Source organism: Choloepus didactylus, chromosome 2 (genome assembly GCF_015220235.1).
Source record: "Choloepus didactylus isolate mChoDid1 chromosome 2, mChoDid1.pri, whole genome shotgun sequence".
NCBI classification, from domain to species: domain Eukaryota; kingdom Metazoa; phylum Chordata; class Mammalia; order Pilosa; family Megalonychidae; genus Choloepus; species Choloepus didactylus.
Genome location: NC_051308.1, coordinates 94,417,597 through 94,436,890, shown reverse-complemented (window position 1 = coordinate 94,436,890; position 19,294 = coordinate 94,417,597). Strand labels below are relative to the sequence as shown.

Here is a 19,294-nt window from a genome sequence, read left to right as displayed (position 1 = left end):
TTGAGTTCCCTTTCCTCTTGCTTTCATGGTTTGACAGACACCCCCTGCTGTTCAGAAGCAGCTCTGCATCTGAATCCCCAAATGAAAATTAGAATACTTTCTTCTCATTCTACTTCTACATATATTAACAAATATGAGGCTTTTCTAGCCTAGAATGAATCTATCATTAATCTTCTCATTATCAATCCTAAGGCTGACCACCACATGAGATATAAAAGTTGAAGACCTTATGAGCTAAGGAGACAGCCCTAACACCCAGAGGACAAGCACATTCATTTGCTCAAAGATTTGGGGTTTTAGGGTATTAGGAAAACAAAATGAGTGCAATAAATTCCCTGCCCCCCAACCAGGTTCTCAAAACCGAGAATGCAAACTAAAAATTTCAAAAAAAAAAAAATGTGCTGAGTGCTATGGAAGCAGAGGAAAAGTGACCGATTTTGTTGAGTAGGGGAAGGACTGCGGGGGAGGGCTGCACAGAGAGGAAATTAAAGCTTGATCTCAAATGAGTTTGCGTATTCCAGGTAGCTGAGGGGAAGGAAGGCATTCGGGCAGCAGAAAGGCATACAAAGGAAGAAGTGAGCTGTGTGGAGCAGGATGTAACCAGAGTGTGGCTCAATAACTGTGAGAGCATCTGAAGCTGAAGGTACACTGGGGAAGAGCTGGTGCAGGGCCTTCTATGCCATGGTAAGGAATTTTGAGTATACCCACCACAAGAGTGATTACACTCTCAACTTTATTATACTAATTAAGCCTAAGTTGAATTCAAAGCCGAAAGTGATCAGTGGGGCAGAAATAATCAGAGACGTCTTCGTGGCAGAAGCAGTAACTGAACTGAGCAGGAAGTCATGAAGGTGCACATGAGACAAGGCCCAGTTAAGTGTGAAAGATGCACCCTAGAGAGTAGAGGAAATTAAGGTGGAGCCAATAAGTCAAACAGTGAGCTACCACTTCCTTAGGGGTATTATGATGGGAGTGTGTGTTTCTTTTTTTTTCTCTTTGTTTTAAAAGGAATCTAGGAGAACATGCATAATGCTCAAAAGAAGAAACGAACAGGGAAGAAAAAGGTTCATTAACTACCTAAGACAGAAAAGTAGATCTTTTTCAGAAAAAAATGATTAAGAAGTACCACAAGCAACAGCAGCACAGCCCACTAGGAGGAGTTAAGGTGTAGTGGTCCTAATTCCAGCTCTCCTGTGACATAATCTATGACTTTGGGCAACTTGGACAACTGATGAACATTTCTTGAGCACCTAATATGTGCCAACCACCAGTCTAAGGAGAGCTACAAAGATAAAATATAAGACACTAGCACACCCTCAGGGAGCTTCACTATTGGTAGAGAAGGCAGACAGTTCAAAGTGATTTCAGTCTTAAGCACTAAGTGGCGTGAAAGAAGTACAAGGTGCTACAGCAGCAAGCAGGAGGGTGATTAATTCATTCAATTAAAATATTTGAACAAACCATTTTATCTCTGTCTCAGGTTCCTCATCTATAAAATGAGGAGAAAGGAAGAAATGATCTCTAGTACCCCTTTGAGTAATTAAAATCCTACCATTCTATGAATATGAGCACTGACAAAAAAGTCAAGTCTTCAAATATAAGTCACCTAACACCGAGGGACGGTCCCTGGGCAGGAACCACACACCAAGATGCTGTCAAACCTTGAGTAACAAAGAGGGACTATCACCTGGCTTACCTCCGGGGTGGCCTCAGGAACTTTACAAACAGTTTCCATTCCTCCTAGCTTCCAATGCCCATCTTCACTCACAAATATGGATGACAAGCAGACATTGTTGTGTGTTAGGTTTCCCTGGGAAAAAAAAAAAAAAACAGAAAGAAGGCTGACACTCCAATCTTTGAAGAAAAAGTTAAAAGAAAAAGTACTAATAACCAAAAAAGATTCTGACAAGTCTTCCCACTTGCGGCATAATAAATGCAACTACAATTTTAAGGAACAACAAATTGAATGAGGCTGTTTAAGCATTATGAGGTTAGAAAAAAGGGAAAAATGCAATGGAAGGGCTTATGTTTATTAGCTACTCCTGGCTGGTGGGCAGGTTAATACAGTAAAGCTATTAAACAGACACAGTCACATCCCCATTTCTAAAGGAGTCAGGAGATTCAAGTGCCCTTAAACATAAATTTACAAGTCTTTATAGCCTATATTGTTTCAATGCCTTTAGAGATAAAAGTTATTTTGCTCCCATAGATTATTTTATTAATTTTCTCCTCTAAATTCTTTCTCACCTACATTCTATCACGAACCCAGATCCACTTCACCTGAAATCTTGTCAGTAGACATTAAAAAAATTCTGCCTGAAGAAGAGGAAAATGGAATAAGGACCACCAGAAATATGCCACAAACCATAGAAGAGCCCATTTTTCAACTATAAAAATAGCACAAATAAATAAAAGAGAGGTAGAAAATGAGAACAGAGTTCAAGTATATAAGTTTTTCCAAACTAGAAATCATGCCAATAGACAAAAGAACACTAAAATATTCTAACTGCTACACTAAAAATGTGTGTATTTTTATATAGAATACTCTAATATACACTGTGTGTGTGTGTATAAAGTAGGTTCAGAATAGTATGTATGGTATGTCTCCATTTGAGAAAAAAAAAGTGGAATAGATACACAGATATTATATATACAAAAAACACATTCTCTGGAATAATTCACTGATAACCATGGTTGCCTCTGGAGAGAATTAGGGCACTGGAATCAGAGGCGGGACAGGGTACTTTAACCTGCATCCACTTGCATACCATTTGAATTTTTTGCCATGTGCATGCACTTTCTTCAACAAAGAAAATATTTCACCCAGTGAAGTATTAATATTAGTTGTTATTACTTGAACACTTAAACATACTTCTAAGAGACCATAAATTGAACCTGATGTTTGGAGAGTCTGTCTCTCATTAACAGGAAAAAAACAAAAAACAAGTGCTTTTAACCTGTGATTTTTTTTTTTTTTTTTAAATCTTGGATGGCTACCAAGGGCCTTAATACTTCAGAGTGTAAAATCATTAAGAAACAGGATCTCAATAAAACCATCAAAAAATCAACCAGAAGTAAACATAGCAACTACCACACTTTCCCTATAATAGCACACAGCACCAGAGAGCAAAGCTCATTGGCTGTAACATGGTAAAGGGGCTGTCTCCGTTGGCTCCACCCACTCAAAAGAGAAGGGATGTGTATAAGTTCTGCCTCTTCCTAAGAAATGATTGTTTCTTACTTCAAAATCTAAAATGGGACAAAACGCCTGAAAACAAATATGAACTTTGGTCTATAGAAGGACTGATGTTAAACCTTTTTGTCTTAATAACAAATACCAGCTGCAGCTACTTTTAAGCAAAGACTTATCCAATACTAGAGGTAGGTTACAGTAAACTGATAAAGTTCCATAAACAACTGCCCAGGGACAAAGACCCCATTCCACAAACCAGCTATCTGTAGCACTTCCTGTGCTTTCCAATGTGCTGTTTTTCCTGAGGAAGTTTTTTAATAATAATAGTAATTTATAATTTCTACACATAGTATAATTTACAAGCACAGCGACACAAATCATCTTCTCTGGACTACACCAAGGTCTATGATGCAGATGGTGCATGGGTTACTCACTCTGTCATGAAGGAAGATAAGTGCCAGCAATATGTCATAGATCCCAGCACAGACCTCTGCAGAAGACAATGTTTCCAGAGCCACTTCCAGAGGCTGCACACGCTCAGTGACAAGATGAATGCCATCTGCTTCCACAGTACAAGACAAAAATCTTAGCAAGCAAGGGTGTCGTAGTGTCTTCAAGTGCTTTAAGAATGCAAACAGAAGAGTTGATGAACTTAATGTACTCTAAACCAGATTAATTATAGTTTCATATTTATTCCTGTAAAAATCAGAAAAAGTACACTTGGATTCAAGGTCCTCTCCAACACCCTACTTCCCCCTTTCTATCCCCCAAATTTCAAGTAAGATGAAGAGGAATCTATGGCTTGTTCTGATTTTCACTATACCAACATTTAAATAACTCTACAGAGACTTCCAGTTCCACTATGGCAGTGCCTCCTAGAGCCTAGACCTCCCAATAATTATTGCTATAAACTCTAAAGTAAGTACCAAAAACAACCAACTGAGATTGGAGCTGGAGAATGAGATGCCCTAATCTGGTGCACACCAACACAATTCTATCACTTGAACTAAGCATGAACAGGACATACCCAAAACAAACAGTAAAGTTTGAAGGACTGAACTGATGTTTGAACCACCACCCACAGTTAGGGGGTAAGTAGTTCAAGAATATGAAGCTTGAGCCTAATGGAACTGAATGCTTGTTAAATATATCAACATTCTCCAGAGGATTATAAAACCAAGAGTCTACACAACATGACATTTAAAATCTCCAGAATGTGATCCAAAATTACTCAGTATACAAAGAATAAGGAAAATGTGACCAATTCTTAATAGAAAAAACAATCAGCAAATGCCAACCTCAAGATAATCCAGATGTTGGAATTATCAAGAAAGAACTTAAAGCAGCTATTATAACCATTCTCCTAGAGGTAAAGGAAAACAGCTATGAAATAAATGGAAAGACAGAAGTTCTCAACAGAGAAATGAAAAATACAAAAAAGAACTAAACAGAAAATTTTAAAAATTAAAATTAAAATTCAATAGATGAGCTAAATAAAAGAACGAAGATGAAAGAAGAAAAGGTCAGTGAATATGAAACTGGATCAACGGAAATTATACAATCTGAAGAAAATGAACAGAGACTCAGGAACCTCTGGAAAAATAACAAAAGAACAATGAATCTGGAGTCCCAAAATGAGAGAAAAAGATCAGGACAATGTGGAGGTGGAATCACGTCCCTCACAAAAGGCATGTTCAGGTCCCAACTCCTGGTCCTGTGGGTGTGACTCCTTTTAAAATAGTACCTTTGAAATTATTAGTTAAGGTAAGCTCAAACTGAATGAGGGTTGGCCTTATTCCAGTATTGCTGAAGTCCTTACAAACAAAGGAAATTGGACACGGAAAGGAAGCCATGGGGAGCAGCCAGAAGCAGAAGTCAATGGAACCTGGAAGAAAAGGAAGACACACCATGTGCATTGTCCTGGCTCTAGTGTGCACTTCTCCTACCCTCAAAACTGTGAGCCAATAAATCCCTGCTGCTTAAGCCAACCCACTGTTAATGGTATTTGTTTTAGCAGCTTGAAAATTAAAACAGTTTTTGGTACCAGGAGGAAGGGTCTTGATATTACAAATACTTAATCAAGTGGAAAATGCTTTGGAATTGGGCACCAGGTAGAAGATGGAAAACTGTGGGGCACGTGATAGAGAAAGCCTAGAATGCTTTGAAGAGACTTTCGGCAGAAATACAGAAATTAAAGGTTCTTCCAACAAAGACATAGGAGGAAATAATAAGTGTGTTACTGGGAACTGGAGGAAAGGTGATCCTCATTATCAAGGGCTAGAGAATGTGGCAAAATTGTGTTGACAGAAGGCAGAACTTGAAAGTGAAGAATTTGGATACTTAGCTGAAGAGGTTTCCGAGTTTACTGTAGAAGGTGCAGCCTGGTTTCTCTTTGCAGCTTATAATGAAATACAAGCAGAAAGAGATAAACTAAGGACTGAACTGTTAAACGCAAAGAAATCAGCAAATGACGATTTGGAAAATTCTCAGCCTATTCAAATAGTGTGTGCTGAGACTAGAGCCAGAAGCATCTCTATCAGAAGTACTCCTGAGCTTTCAGGAACTGAGTCCCCAGAAGGCTGGGCTCTATGGGAGGGTTTAACTGAATAACGCTTTGCTAAAGAGGGTGTGACTAAACATGGATACAGTCAAGACATTTCAGTGGAACTCAGGTCTGGAAATGCAGAAAGGATCTGCCAAAAGCTCTACTGTCTGATGGTTTGAAATCCCTGGAACTACACACAAAGCCAGCAAGATTTCTGTGGACTCTGTATGAACAATGCCTGAAAGGGACAGAGAAGGGACACACTGAAGGAAGAATGACCTCGAAGGGAGAACCATGGAAGGTGAGGTCTGGACCAATGAGATCTCAGGCTAAGAGAGCAGGTCCATCCACATGTGTAAACAGGGCAGATTTGCTACTGCACTTGGAGGGGACAGCCTATCTATCTGCCCCAGTGCTTGGAGGAGGTGGGCCTTGCAACCCCTTGTTCAGGGAGAGTGCCACCACCCGAATACTCGGAGATAGCGGGGCCTGGATTTTGCAGAGAACCTGGCTGCCATCACGATGCTTGGAGATGGTGAGGACTGTGCCTCTGTGTTTGCAAAGACCTGGTTACCATTCCAATGCTCAGACAGAGTGGGATCTGTGCCCCAGCATTTGTGGAGACTCTGGCTGCCATTCTGATGCTCAGAGAGGGTGGGGCCTATATCCCAGAATTTGAGGAGAGCATGGCCATTGCTTAAGTTCTTGGAAGGGGTGGGGCTGCCACTCCACCAGGTCCCAATGACAAACAATCAAGCCAGAGATGACTCTTAGACCTTGAAATCTAATGGAGTTTGCTCCACTAAGTTTCAGGCTTCTTTGGGACCTGTGGCCCCTGTTTTCCTGCCAATTTCTCCTTTCTAGAATGGTAACATTTATCCTATGCCTGTCCTACCATTGTATATTGGAAGCAGATAACATGTTTTCTAGGTTCACAGGACCAGAGACAGAAAAGAATTTTGCCTCAGGACAGACCACACCCACAACTGATTTTGATAAGACTTTGTACTTAGCATTGTTACTGAAATGACTTAAAGCTTCAGGAATTCTCTGATGGAATGAATGTATTTTGCATGTGGGAGAATGTCTTTTTGGAGTCCAGAAAGTGGACTGTTGCAGACTGAATCACGTCCTTCACAACAAGCACGTTCAGGTCCCAACCCCTGGTCCTGTGGGGTTAGCCCATTTGTAGACAGGTTATGAACACATCCATTATTAGTTAAATTGTCCCCAAAATGAATGAGGGTGGGCCTTAATCCAATATGGATGAAGTTCTTATTAGCAAAGGAAATTGGACTCAGAAAAAAAGCCAAGGGAATAACAAGAAGCTGGAAGTCAACAGAACCAGAAGAGAATGGTGAAGACAGCTGTGTGTATTTTCATGGACAGAAAAGCCAAGGACCAAGGATCACCAGCAGCCAGTCGCAGAACACTACAGTCTTTGAGGAGAAAGCACCATCTTGAGGATGCCTCGATTTTGGACTTCTTCTAGCCCCCAAATCATGAGCCAATAAATTCCCATTATTTAACCAACCCATCCTATGGTACTTGTTTTAGCATCTGGGAAACCAAAACAGGCATAATAAATATTATGGACAAAAACTTTTCAAACTTGCCTAAATATTTAAATTTACAGATTTAAGAGATTCAGTGAATTTATCAAAGAAGATTAATTCAAAGAAAGCCACACCCAAACACATCACCACCAAACAGCCAAAAACTAAAAATAAAGAAATAATCCTGGGAGTGCCTAGGGAAAAACAACAATTACATGGAGTGGAACAATTCTAATGACTGCAAATTTCTCATCCAAAAACATGAGGACCAAAAGACAGTGGAACACATTTTTTAAGTAGTGAAAGAAAAAAATTATCACTCCTGACTTCTATTTCTAGCAAAAACAGCCTTCAGGAATGGAGGTAAATAAAGGCATTTTAAAAGATAAAGGACAAGAGGAGCTAAGATGGTGGCATAGAGAGGAGTGGAAGACTGTTAGTCACCCCCTGGAACAATTCATAAATGACCAAAAAGCTAGTAAATAACCTGGAATAACTGCGGGGAGACAAACATGACTGTCCACTCATCATCCACCAACCTGAATTGGGAGGAATGCCTGAGATCGCAGCATAAAATCGGTAAGTAAAACTGCGGACCCACGCTGAGAGCCGAGAGCCGAGAGCCCCTCCCTCCCGGAAGCCTCGCGGTGCTAGAGAGCAGCACTCTCTCAGCCCAGCTCCAACTGGGGTTTTAATGTTAACTGCTCAATACAGACAGCGAATCCTCAACAAGCAGACAGAAGCTTCTGGTGACAACTGACCTTGGGAGAGTCAGGGAACATATCTGTCTCAGGACCAGAAGCCCAGAGGATCGTGTGCTATCTCTGGCTGATGGGAGAACCTGGGAGCTTTTCTGTCCCTTTCTCTCTCTGTGGAGAAAACCTCAGCCGTTTTCAGCCCGCAGTGCTTTGCAGTAAAGACAGCCTCAGCCATTTTAAAATCAAAACACTTTGATCAGCAGAGTCAGAGAAACAAAGAACTTACTGATATGCAGCTGACCTCTCTGGAGGGGGCATAGCTTCCCAAAAGGAAAGGAAGGGGCCCAGCTCCACTGCCTGCCTTCCCGGAACCAGACCCCAAAGCCTGGGGGTGGAGAGCCACAGGCCACACCCTCTTACAACAGCTGGTGACAGGCTGACAGGTGCACCTGCCAGGCAGAAAAGCACAGGTGTATCAATCCTCTAAGAAAAACCATCAGGGAAACTGGATACTGAATATTTTTCCTGCTGTGACCTGAGCCTGTTCTCGTCTGGGAAAACCTGATTGGGGTGGCCCAGGACGTCAGATGCCTAGACAACAGAAAACTAGAACCTACACTAAGAAAAACGAAGCTATGGCCCAGTCAAAGGAACAAACGTACACTTCAACTGAGATACAGGAATTTAAACAACTAATGCTAAATCAATTCAAAAAGTTTAGAGAAGATTTTGCAAAAGAGATAGAGGCTGTAAAGAAAACACTGGGCATACATAAGGCAGAAATCGAAAGTTCAAAAAAACAACTTGTAGAATCTATTGAAATGAAAGGCACAACACAAGAGACGAAAGAAACAATGGAAACATACAACAGCAGATCTCAAGAGGCAGAAGAAAACACTCAAGAACTGGAGAACAAAACACCTGAAAGCCTACATGCAAAGGAGCAGATGGAGAAAAGAGTGAAAAAATATGAGCAACATCTCTGGGAACTTAAAGATGAAACAAAATACAAGAATGTACGTATCACTGGTGTCCCAGAAGGAGAAGAGAAGGGAAAGGGGGCAGAGGCAATAACAGAGGAAATAATCAACGAAAATTTCCTGTCTTTTATGAAAGACATAAAATTACAGATTCAAGCAGCACAGCGTACTCCAAACAGAATAGATCTGAACAGGCCTACGTCAAAACACTTAATAATCAGATTATCAAATGTCAAAGACAAAGAGAGAATCCTGAAAGCAGGAAGAGAAAAGCAATCCATCACATACAAAGGAAGCTTAATAAGACTATGTGCGGATCTCTCAGCAGAAACCATGGAGGCAAGAAGGAAGTGGTGTGATATATTTAAGACACTGGAAGAGAAAAACTGCCAACCAAGAATCCTATATCCAGCAAAGCTGTCCTTCAAATATGAGGGAGAGCTCAAAATATTTTCCGACAGACAACGAGAGACTTTGTGAACAAGACACCTATCCTACAGGAAATACTAAAGGGAGCACTACAGAGTGATAGAAGACAGGAGTGCGTGGTTTGGAACACAATTTTGGGAGATGGTAGCACAGCAATGTAAGTACACTGAACAAAGATAACTATGAATACGGTTGAGAGAGGAAGGTGGGGAGCATGTGAGACACCACAAGAAAGGAGGAAAGACAAAGAATGGGACTGTGTAACTTGGTGAAATCTAGAGTGTTCAACAATTGTGATAAAATGTACAAATATGTTCTTTTACGAGGGAGAACAAGCAAATGTCAACCTTGCGAGGTGTTAAAAATGGGGAGGCATTGGGGGAGGGATGCAATCAACATAAATTAGAGACTTTAACTAACAGAATCATTGTATTATGCTTCCTTTAATGTAACAAAGGTGATATACCAAGATAAAAGCAAATAAGAGGTGGAGATAGGGGAGGCATGTTAGACACTTGACATCGGTTGTGTTGTCTGACTCTTTACTCTACTTTGATTTAAAGTTACTTTTCCTTTTGCTACTTCCTAGCTGTCATTTTTTTTTCTCTTTCTTTTGCCTCTCTACCTTCTTTGACTCTCCCTCCTGCCTTGTGGAAGAAATGTAGATGCCCTTATATAGATAGTGGTGAAGGTGGTGAACACATCAATATGTGGCCATACAGAGAACCATCAATTGTTTACTTAGGATGGAATGTATGGTGTGTGAACAAAACCATCTTAAAAAAAAAAAAAAAATGGGTTGATGACAAAACCTCAAGGGCAATATACTGAGTGAAATAAGCCAGACACAAAAGGACAAATATTGCAGGGTCTCACTGATAAGAACTAATTATCATATGTAAACTCATAGACATGAAATGTAAGGTACCAAGATATAGGACAAGGCTTAAGAATGGGGGGTGGTTGCTTACTATGAGCAGAATGTTCAACTAGGATGAACTTAAATATTTGGAAATGAACAAAGGTGTCAGTAGCAAGATGTGAGAATAACTAACAGTGCCGAATGGCGCGTGAATGAGGTGGAAAGGGAAAGCTCAGAGTCGTATGTGTCACCAGAAGGAAAGTTGGAGGTCAAAAGATGGGAATGTATAAAACTGAATCCTATGTGGGCAATGTCCATGATTAACTGTACAAATATTAGAAAAACACTTCCATGAACCAGAACAAATGTATGACAATAAAACTAGAAGTTAACAACAGAGGGGCATATAGGGAAGAAATAAATACCTATTGCAAACTATATACTACAGTTAGTAGTATTTCAACATTCTTTCATAAACAGTAGCAAACGTACTATACCAACACTACGAGTCAACAGTTGAGGGAGGCTGGTTAGGGATATGGGAGGATTCAAGTTTCCTTTTCTTTCTTTTTTTTTTTTTTTCATTTTTCATCTTTCACTTTATTTCTTGTCTGGAGTAATGAAAAGTTTTTAAAAATTGAACAAAAATTAAGTGCGGTGATGAATGCACAGCTGTGTGAGGGTACCAGGGGCAACTGATTGTATACTTTGGATCTTTGGATAATTGTATGGTATCTGAACAATCCCAATAAAAATTAAAAAAAAAAAAAAAAAAAGATGCTGGTGATAACAATTTTTGAAATCACCTGTATAAATGCTTGTTGAGCTGTACATCGAGAGTTGACACCTTTTTGTATGCATGTTATATTTTACAATAAGGAAATGGCTGAAGTTGTGAAACTTTGACCCATGACATTCTTTGAAATTTGCTCACTAACGTGTGAAATCATACTTTGAAAGTTATCACTGTTAGGTACATATGTTAGAAGTTCACAATAAAAAAAAGTGAAAAAAAAAGATAAAGGACAACTATGAAAATATGTTTCTAGTAGACATGACCTATAAAAAATGCTAAGAAAGTTCTTCAGGCTGAAGACAAATGATAGCAAAAGGAAACTAGGATCTTCAGTAATAAAGGAAGTGCATCAAAAATGCTAAGCATTGGGATAAATATGAAGGCTACTCCTCTTAAGTTATTTAAAATACATAATTACTTTAAAGCACATATTTTATCACTGCCCAGTGAGGTTTTCAATATGTGATAATACATATAACTGAATGACAAATATATGTGTATATATGATATATACTAAATGAATGAACATGGTATATAACAACTGTAACAAAAGGATAGTAGGTGGTGGGAGACAGAGATACCTATAACACTGTAAGAATTTCACATTTTATGTGAAGTGATACCATATTACTTCCAAGTAGGCTAGTTACTACAAAAGACTAGTTATGTATACTGTAATCCATAGAGAAATCATTTAAAAAATACAAAGAAACATAGCCCCCCAAAATCAACAGATACGTTAAAATGGAATACAAAAAAAAAAAAAAAAAAAAAAAAAAATCAAATAATCCAAAAGAAGAAAAGGAGAACAGAACAAGAAATGAAGAGGCCAAATAGAAAAAAGATAATAGACTAGGAGACCAAATCTAACCATATTAATAATTACATTAAATTTTAATGGGCTAAACACTCCAATTAAGAGCAAGTAAACAAGACTCAACTGTATGTTGCCTAAAAAGGAACACTGTAAATATAAAGACACAGATAAGCAGACTGGATAGAACAGGATACACCATGAAAATGAGGCACATAAGGAGGCTTGAGGGGCTATATATCAGACAAAACAGACTTCAAGACAAAGAGAATTGCTAGGAATAAAGAGGAAATCTCAAAAAATAAAGGGACAATTCATCAGAAAGACATAATTATAAATATGTACATGCATAATAGCACAGGCTCAAAATACTCATGAAACAGAAACAGGCAAAGTAAAAGGGAGAAACAGACAATTCCACAATCATGGTTGGGGATTTTAACAACCCTCTTATAATAATCAGCAGAACTAGCCACTATCCCCTCCCTACAAAAAATTAAAACACAGGAAATCTGAATATGAATCACCTTGGTGTAATTGACATTTAAAAAACATTACAACAACAGCAGAATACACATTTTTTATAAATGCACAAGAAACATTCACGAAAGTTGACTATATTCTGAACAATAAAACAATTCTGAATGAATTTGAAAGGACCAAAATCACTCAGGTTGTGATCTCTGACCACAGTGGAATTAAATGAGAAATCAGTAAGATGCCTAGACAATACGATGTCTATGAAAACAATGAATACCTGGAAACTATACAATGTACTTCTAAATAATCTATAGATAAAAGATGAAATCAAAATAGAGACCAGAAAATCATTTGAACCAAATGACAATGAAAAATAGAACAAATACAAAGTTTGTGGAATACAGCTAAAACAGTACCTAGAGATGCTTACATTAGAAAATATTAGGAATATTAAAAATATTCTAAATATTACAAAATTTTTAGAAAGATCTAAAAAGCAATGACCCTATGGTTCCACCTTACGAAGCTAGGAAAGTACAGAGTAAATCCAAAGTAAGTAGAAGGAAATAAATAGAGATAACAGCAGAATTCAACAAAACAGAAAACAGAAAATTTTTTAAAAATCAAAGGCTGGTTCTTTGAGAAGACAAAAATAGGAACACATCCCCAGCTAAATGAATCAAGAGAAAAGTAAGAGAACACAAATCATCAACCTCAGAAATATCGAAGGGGTTATCACTCCAGAGTCATAAGAAGGATAAGAGACTACTATGAGAAACTTAATGCTGACAAATTGAATAACACAGATGAAACGGTTAAGTTTCTTGAAAATACAACTTGGAAAAAACACAAGAAAATTCACATTGTGAGAACCCTAAAATTACTAAAGAAATTGAATTTGTTCTTTTAAAATACCTTCCAAAAAAAAAAAAAAATACCTTCCAAAAAATAAAACTACAGACCCAGACAGTTTCATTGGTGATTCTATCAAAAATTCAAGGAAGAAATACAAATCTTATACAAGCTTTTTCAGAGATTGCCAAAGATTTCACAGACAGAATATTAAAAGGATGAATGATAAAAGAAAAAAATTGATAAATATAAAACAAACAAAGGAAGACTCTGAAAAGTGGAGAGCAGAAGGCAGACTGAACCAGGACCCAAGAAATGAAGTGGTGGTGACTTCTATGAGTTTTCTTTTAATCTCAGATAACCCAGATTTGGAGCTGAAGAAGGTGGCAACCCCAAAACAACAACAGGTGCAGAGAAAACAGCCCCAATGAAAACCTGCGCTCTCTAGCCAAAGGACCAAAAAAGGCAGCTTAGCAAGATAGAAAATTTTAGGCAATAATCACTCTAGTCAGCCATACAAGACAGGAAAAAACTGTGGTCCCTGTCCCCACCTACACCAGCAAAAGCCCAGTGGGGAGCCTAGACTTCTCTCCTTGCCAGGCTGGAACAAGGCCCCAAAACCACCAGCCAGGGTGGAACCAGAGGAGGCAAAGTAGAGCTCCAGGCCACTCATCCCCACAGGGCAGTAACAAGCCCACCTCCAGGCAGTGCCAGCAGAAACCCTTGGGGAGCCTGGATTTCCACTCAAATCTGGTGGCAATATGGCAAACCCCCCGCCTCCCCACAGTAGGTTGTGTCAGAGGAGACTAGGTGGAGAGTCAACATTCACCCTACTTCCCAGAGGTAACAGGGTCACCCCCGAACTCTGTGGCATCAGTGGAGGCTTTGTGAGGAGCAGTAGTGAGATGTTCCTTCCCCTAATAGTCAGGGAAGGTTCCGTGGAGAACTGGTGAGAGCCAAACTCTGACCCATGCCCATACGTAAGGAGGACCTACTTGCTTGGGTGTCAACAGAAACGGAGAGGGAGACTCAGACTTCTGCCCCACCTGGCAGTAACAAAATGGCACATTCTCACTTCCCCTGACAGAGCAGTGTCCATGAAAGCCAGCCAAAGAGGATATTTAAATAAATTATTGTCTCAAAACATAATACCCAAAATATCCATGTTTCAATTAAAACAAAACAAAACAAAATACCTTGTCATACAAAAAGCCAGGATGATCTCAAATTGAGTGAAAAAGGACAATCAATAGATGCCAACACCAAGAAGACATGCGATAGTAGAATTATCTGATAAATATTTTAAAGCAGCCATCATAAAAGATGTTTCAATACACAATTACAAACACTTTAAAAGAGTCAGCAAAAAAGAGAAAGGCTCAACAAAGAAACAGAAGGTATAAAGGAGAACCAAATAAAAATTTTATAACTGAAGATTTCAATAATTGAAATAACAAACTGAATCGATGGGTTCAATAGCAGACTGGAGGGGACAGAGGAAAGAATTCCAGTGAACTAGAAACTAGAACAATAGAAATCACCCGATCTGATCGGTATTTGCATGGGTTTCTTTCCTTCTTGGGTTGGTCCTGTAAAAGCCCGACCAGATCCCTGATTTTCCTATTCCCACCAATACTGTATATTCTGAAAATTTTGACCTGACTAACTTAAGAGACCTATAGTCTAAAATTCCCACTCCAGTCCAGACAACAGTAATTGTATTATGTATTTACAATAAAACTTAAAACTGATGGAATAGTGGCTTTCTTTACAAATCACCTAGGCTTTCTAAAAGAAATTACATGATCTTAAATCTCTAGGGTTTACCCTGTACTGTGGCCACGGGGCAAACCTTATAAACCGATCATCAGATTGGTAAACACTGTTCATTAGGGGAATAACCCTCAATATAACACCAGGTTTCATTTTCAAATAAGCAGGTAGTACAGAATGTTTCAAAACACCTCCTCAGGAGAATATGGTATAGCAGAAGCATCCAAAACCCAGCACTGGTACGATTTTTTATCAGTTTGCCTGTAACTTGTCTATCAACTTCTCCCAGGCAGAGTTTATAGGAAGATCTTCTGAGTGGGTTGGTTTCTCCAACTTCTTTTCTTTCAAGAATCACAAATTTTGCTAACTCGGGGAATAGCTCCAGTAGGTATTTTTGTTTATTCTTTAGATGGGACACTGTTTCCCTCCCCTGGATTACTCCAATAAACAAAAAGATGATTAAGAAAATACTGAACAAAAGTGTCTTTAACTAGAATTATGAACTATTAATACATGTATGTGCATTTAAAACAATCCACATATGCATATAAATACAGCACAGACACAGATGAGCCAAGAACTGTGCTAGCAGGTTGGTCAAATTACTGTGATTAATGGGGAGAACTTCTTACAAATGTGTAAAAATTATTCAACTGCCTTCAGGTTTTCACTTTAAGAACCATTACAAATAATCTTCAAACCAAATACGGTATGTTTCACTTTTGCCTGCTCAGGAAAAACTCACTCAGCTTTTAAATCTTTAGGCTCTTATTTTATGTACCTTCTTTCATTCTCCATCTAGTATCCAGGGCAGACAAGTAAATCAGAAGGAAATTTCATTTTTGATTTCTGCTTATTTTTTTAGCCTACACGCCTGTGCCAGTTTGAATGTATTATGTCCCCCAAATGCCATTATCTTTGATGTAATCTTGTGTGGGCAGACCTATCAGTGTTGATTAGACTATAATTCTTTTCACCCCACCCAACTGTGGGTGATGACTCTGATTGGATAATTTCCATGGAGGTGTTGGCCTGCCCATTCAGGGTGGGTCTGAATTAAATTACTGGAGCACTATATAAGATCAGACAGAAAGAGCAAGCTGCTATAGCCAAGAGGGACACTTTGAAGAAAGCACAGGAGCTGTAGATGAGAGACAGTTTGAAGATGGCCATTGAAAGCAGACTCTTGCTCTGGAGAAGCTAAGAGAGGATAAATACCCCAAGGGCAATTAAGAGTGACATTTCTGAGGAACTGCAGCCTCGGGAGGAATGTCCTGGGAGAAAGCCATTTTGAAACCAGAACTTTAGAGCAGACACCAGCCACGTGCCTTCCCAGCTAACAGAGGTTTCCCGGACACCATTGGCCATCCTCCAGTGAAGGTACTCGATTGTTGAAGCGTTACCTTGGACACTTTATGGCCTTAAGGCTGTAACTGTGTAACCACAATAAACCCCCTTTTATAAAAGACAATCCATTTCTGGTGTTTTGCATTCTGGCAGTATTAGCAAACTAGAACAATGCCCAGCAAAATATTTTGTACAAAGTAACTTCTTCCCTGTTTACTGAAGGAAGGAGAGAAGGAATGAGCCACTGCATCATTCTGATGTAAGGCACTAACTTAGCAGGAATCTTATTTGTCACTCCTCTTTGGCACACTCAGTATTAGGCATAAATTATGCATAAATATTCACAGGAAAGGCTAGCAGTTAAGAATCAAATAGAAACATTTCTTGATTCAAACTTCTGTTGCTCAAAAGAACAAGGGAGCAACAAGATGCACTGTGGGTTAAGCGTAACTTAGATATTTTTTCAATGAGCATCAGTTAAACAAATAAATGGCTCTTATTCTAAGGGAGACAGGTAACTGTTGTTGAATGAAAGTGCCTTGAAAATATATGCCTCAAAGTTATTGTGAATATCTATGTCATATCATACACTGTTGTATGTGCTAGTTTTAAGATTCCTCTTTGAAAGAGGATTCTAAGTAAGGACCTTTACTGATAAATAAGAACAGTACTACATAATACATCAATATTTATGCTTATCTATCCCCATACAGAGATTTAAAGTGTTAGATTCTTGTCTCCAATATAAATTTTTCCCACTTTCCAGAAATCAGTTATGACTCACTTATCCAGAGAACTAACTCAAGGGTTAGAGGCTTAACTTTTCATTGCTGTTCTGCCTGTTTGTTTTTGACTATAAGAACTAAACAAAGTTAACTGGCTTAGTGCTTTTATCTATAACTCACATTCACTTGCAAGCCTTTGACAGTGACAAGTTCATTATGATTTCATTCTGTCAGATAAATATAACAAAATAACCAAGATGCCCAAGCGACAAAGAGCAAGAGTTCAGGGAAAAGCGTTCTTTCTTCTTCCCTGAGGATGAAAATCTGGGACAGAGATGGAAGAACATGCTGTTTTTAAACACTCATGGTCTGGAGATTAGACCATAAACTAGGAATAAAATGCAGAACGAAGAAGGGATAAAGAATTCCATTTTGGAGTGCTTGTGTTTGAGGTGCTGGTAGAACAGCAGGGTGGAGACAGACAAAAGGCAGGTGGAAATATAGATGTGGAGCTCAGACGAGGTTTTGGCAGATAATTAGTTTGGGGTAGAAGGTGACATGGCTGGTTGGTTGTGGCATCAAAGGAGAAAGGCTGATAAAGCAAAGTCTAAAAACTATGCTGGTGGTGGGTGGGGGGAGGGACGGAGGAATGCCTTTGAAGTTCTCCTGAATCGATGATGCCCAGGAGCCTTTAAGATCGTCACTTTCTATTATGAGAAGAAGGAAATTATTTCTTAAAAAGTGAAGAATGTAGGGAAGTTGATTTACAATGGAATAAGGATTGTAAATAACATAGGAAAGGACTAAGGAAATGTCAATATGAGAAAGAACAGTACAATATTCCCCAAATAAAGTTCCTTTGAGCACTGCAATCATCTCTTCCATTTCTCTTGCAAGTCCACTGTGGGTTCTCAAGATATGTTGACCAACGCTTCTTACACAGCAGCCTGAATTTAGTATGAAGAAGGCAAAATGTGTCCAAGTCACTAAACAGAATATCTGTACAGCACATATATTCCTAAAGTCTTATGTGACTGCCTTGTATAAGGACATGCAGGAATAGTTTTTATAAGCTTCTACTTACCATGAAGACCTAACTGAACACTTGGATTACAGCAAACTACAGTAACCAAATTCTAGGATCAGGAACCCAAACTTTCAGGAGAAAGAGAGGCAAGCTAACTATATATTTTAGTATTTCAGATGCTTATGAAATCAAGTTCCAAAATACAATGCATCAGTAACCCATAACATTCTTTGAAATTTGCTAATTACCTTAAATCATACTTTGAAAGTTATCACTGTTATGTATATATGTTAAATTTCACAATAAATAATGTGTGTGTATATATATATATATAGAGAGAGAGAGGGTATCAAATGCCACACATTTCTTAAGTACTGTGACCTAGTTCAGAAACATTCTGATAATCTAAACTCCTTATCACCTTGTTGGCATTTCAAATTTCCCAGATTCATGCCTGGTATTTTCAAAACCACAGGATAGCCTGAAGAACATAAAGAGACAAGTTTGAACTTTTTGCAAAGACTTGGTCATGCTTAGAAGGGTACCTATAGACACTAAGGGAGAAAACTTCTTTCAAGCCTTGCAACTCCTACAGCACAGAAGTCCTCAAACATTGAGAGTGAATGTTTGTTTTTTTTTCCCTTTAAAAACATAACTTGAGTGATTCAACTTTCTTGGTACATATGCCATTAAGGGCAATACAATTCAAAAAATCTTATAGTCTTAAGGAAAAAAAAGAACCTAAGAAAGATTATAAATCTCTAGTTCTCCATTCTAATTTATTAAGAAAAACAATATGTGAAATCTTATTAGATGTAAAGAACAGGAATTATATCAGAAATTAACTGCTCATAAAAATAAGACAGCAAAGGAAAGCATTAGATCTTTTGCAAAATCACAAAAGAAATTCTTAACAATACCTAGATGGGTGGAAAAGAGATGAAAACAGTTTTTATCAAAAAGCAAAATTACCTAGCAATAAAATATGCAGCTATGCTTTTTATCTCAATGCTCTACTGGAAAACACATCTTGAGAGGATTGCTATAGATGTATTTTTCCTTAGGAACCATCTTGTAACTGTGAATTTTATGCCTGACTGAAGACAACAATAGCAAATAAGTAACTGGTATGACCAATGAAATGCCAAAATTATATTACCAATCTAAGTCTATATAATTGTTAAAAAACGAGAACAACAGAACGTTTAAAGAGATCC

The 19,294-nt window shown here is 38.4% G+C and overlaps 1 protein-coding gene across 7 annotated transcripts in view; it reads right to left on the bottom strand.

The window, feature by feature from the left end:
• Window positions 1-19,294, bottom strand: part of SCYL3 (SCY1 like pseudokinase 3) — a 41,335-nt gene that overhangs the window by 15,496 nt on the left and 6,545 nt on the right. For 5 of the 7 annotated variants that reach the window (XM_037825385.1, XM_037825387.1, XM_037825382.1 and 2 more), the window contains exons 3-4: window positions 3,628-3,813; window positions 1,697-1,810 (exon numbers count right to left, since the gene is read on the bottom strand). In XM_037825385.1, coding sequence (XP_037681313.1) covers window positions 1,697-1,810; window positions 3,628-3,813 — 300 coding nt within the window. The remainder of the gene's footprint in view (window positions 1-1,696; window positions 1,811-3,627; window positions 3,814-19,294) is intronic. The other 2 variants (XM_037825386.1, XM_037825388.1) reach the window with 1 other exon arrangement.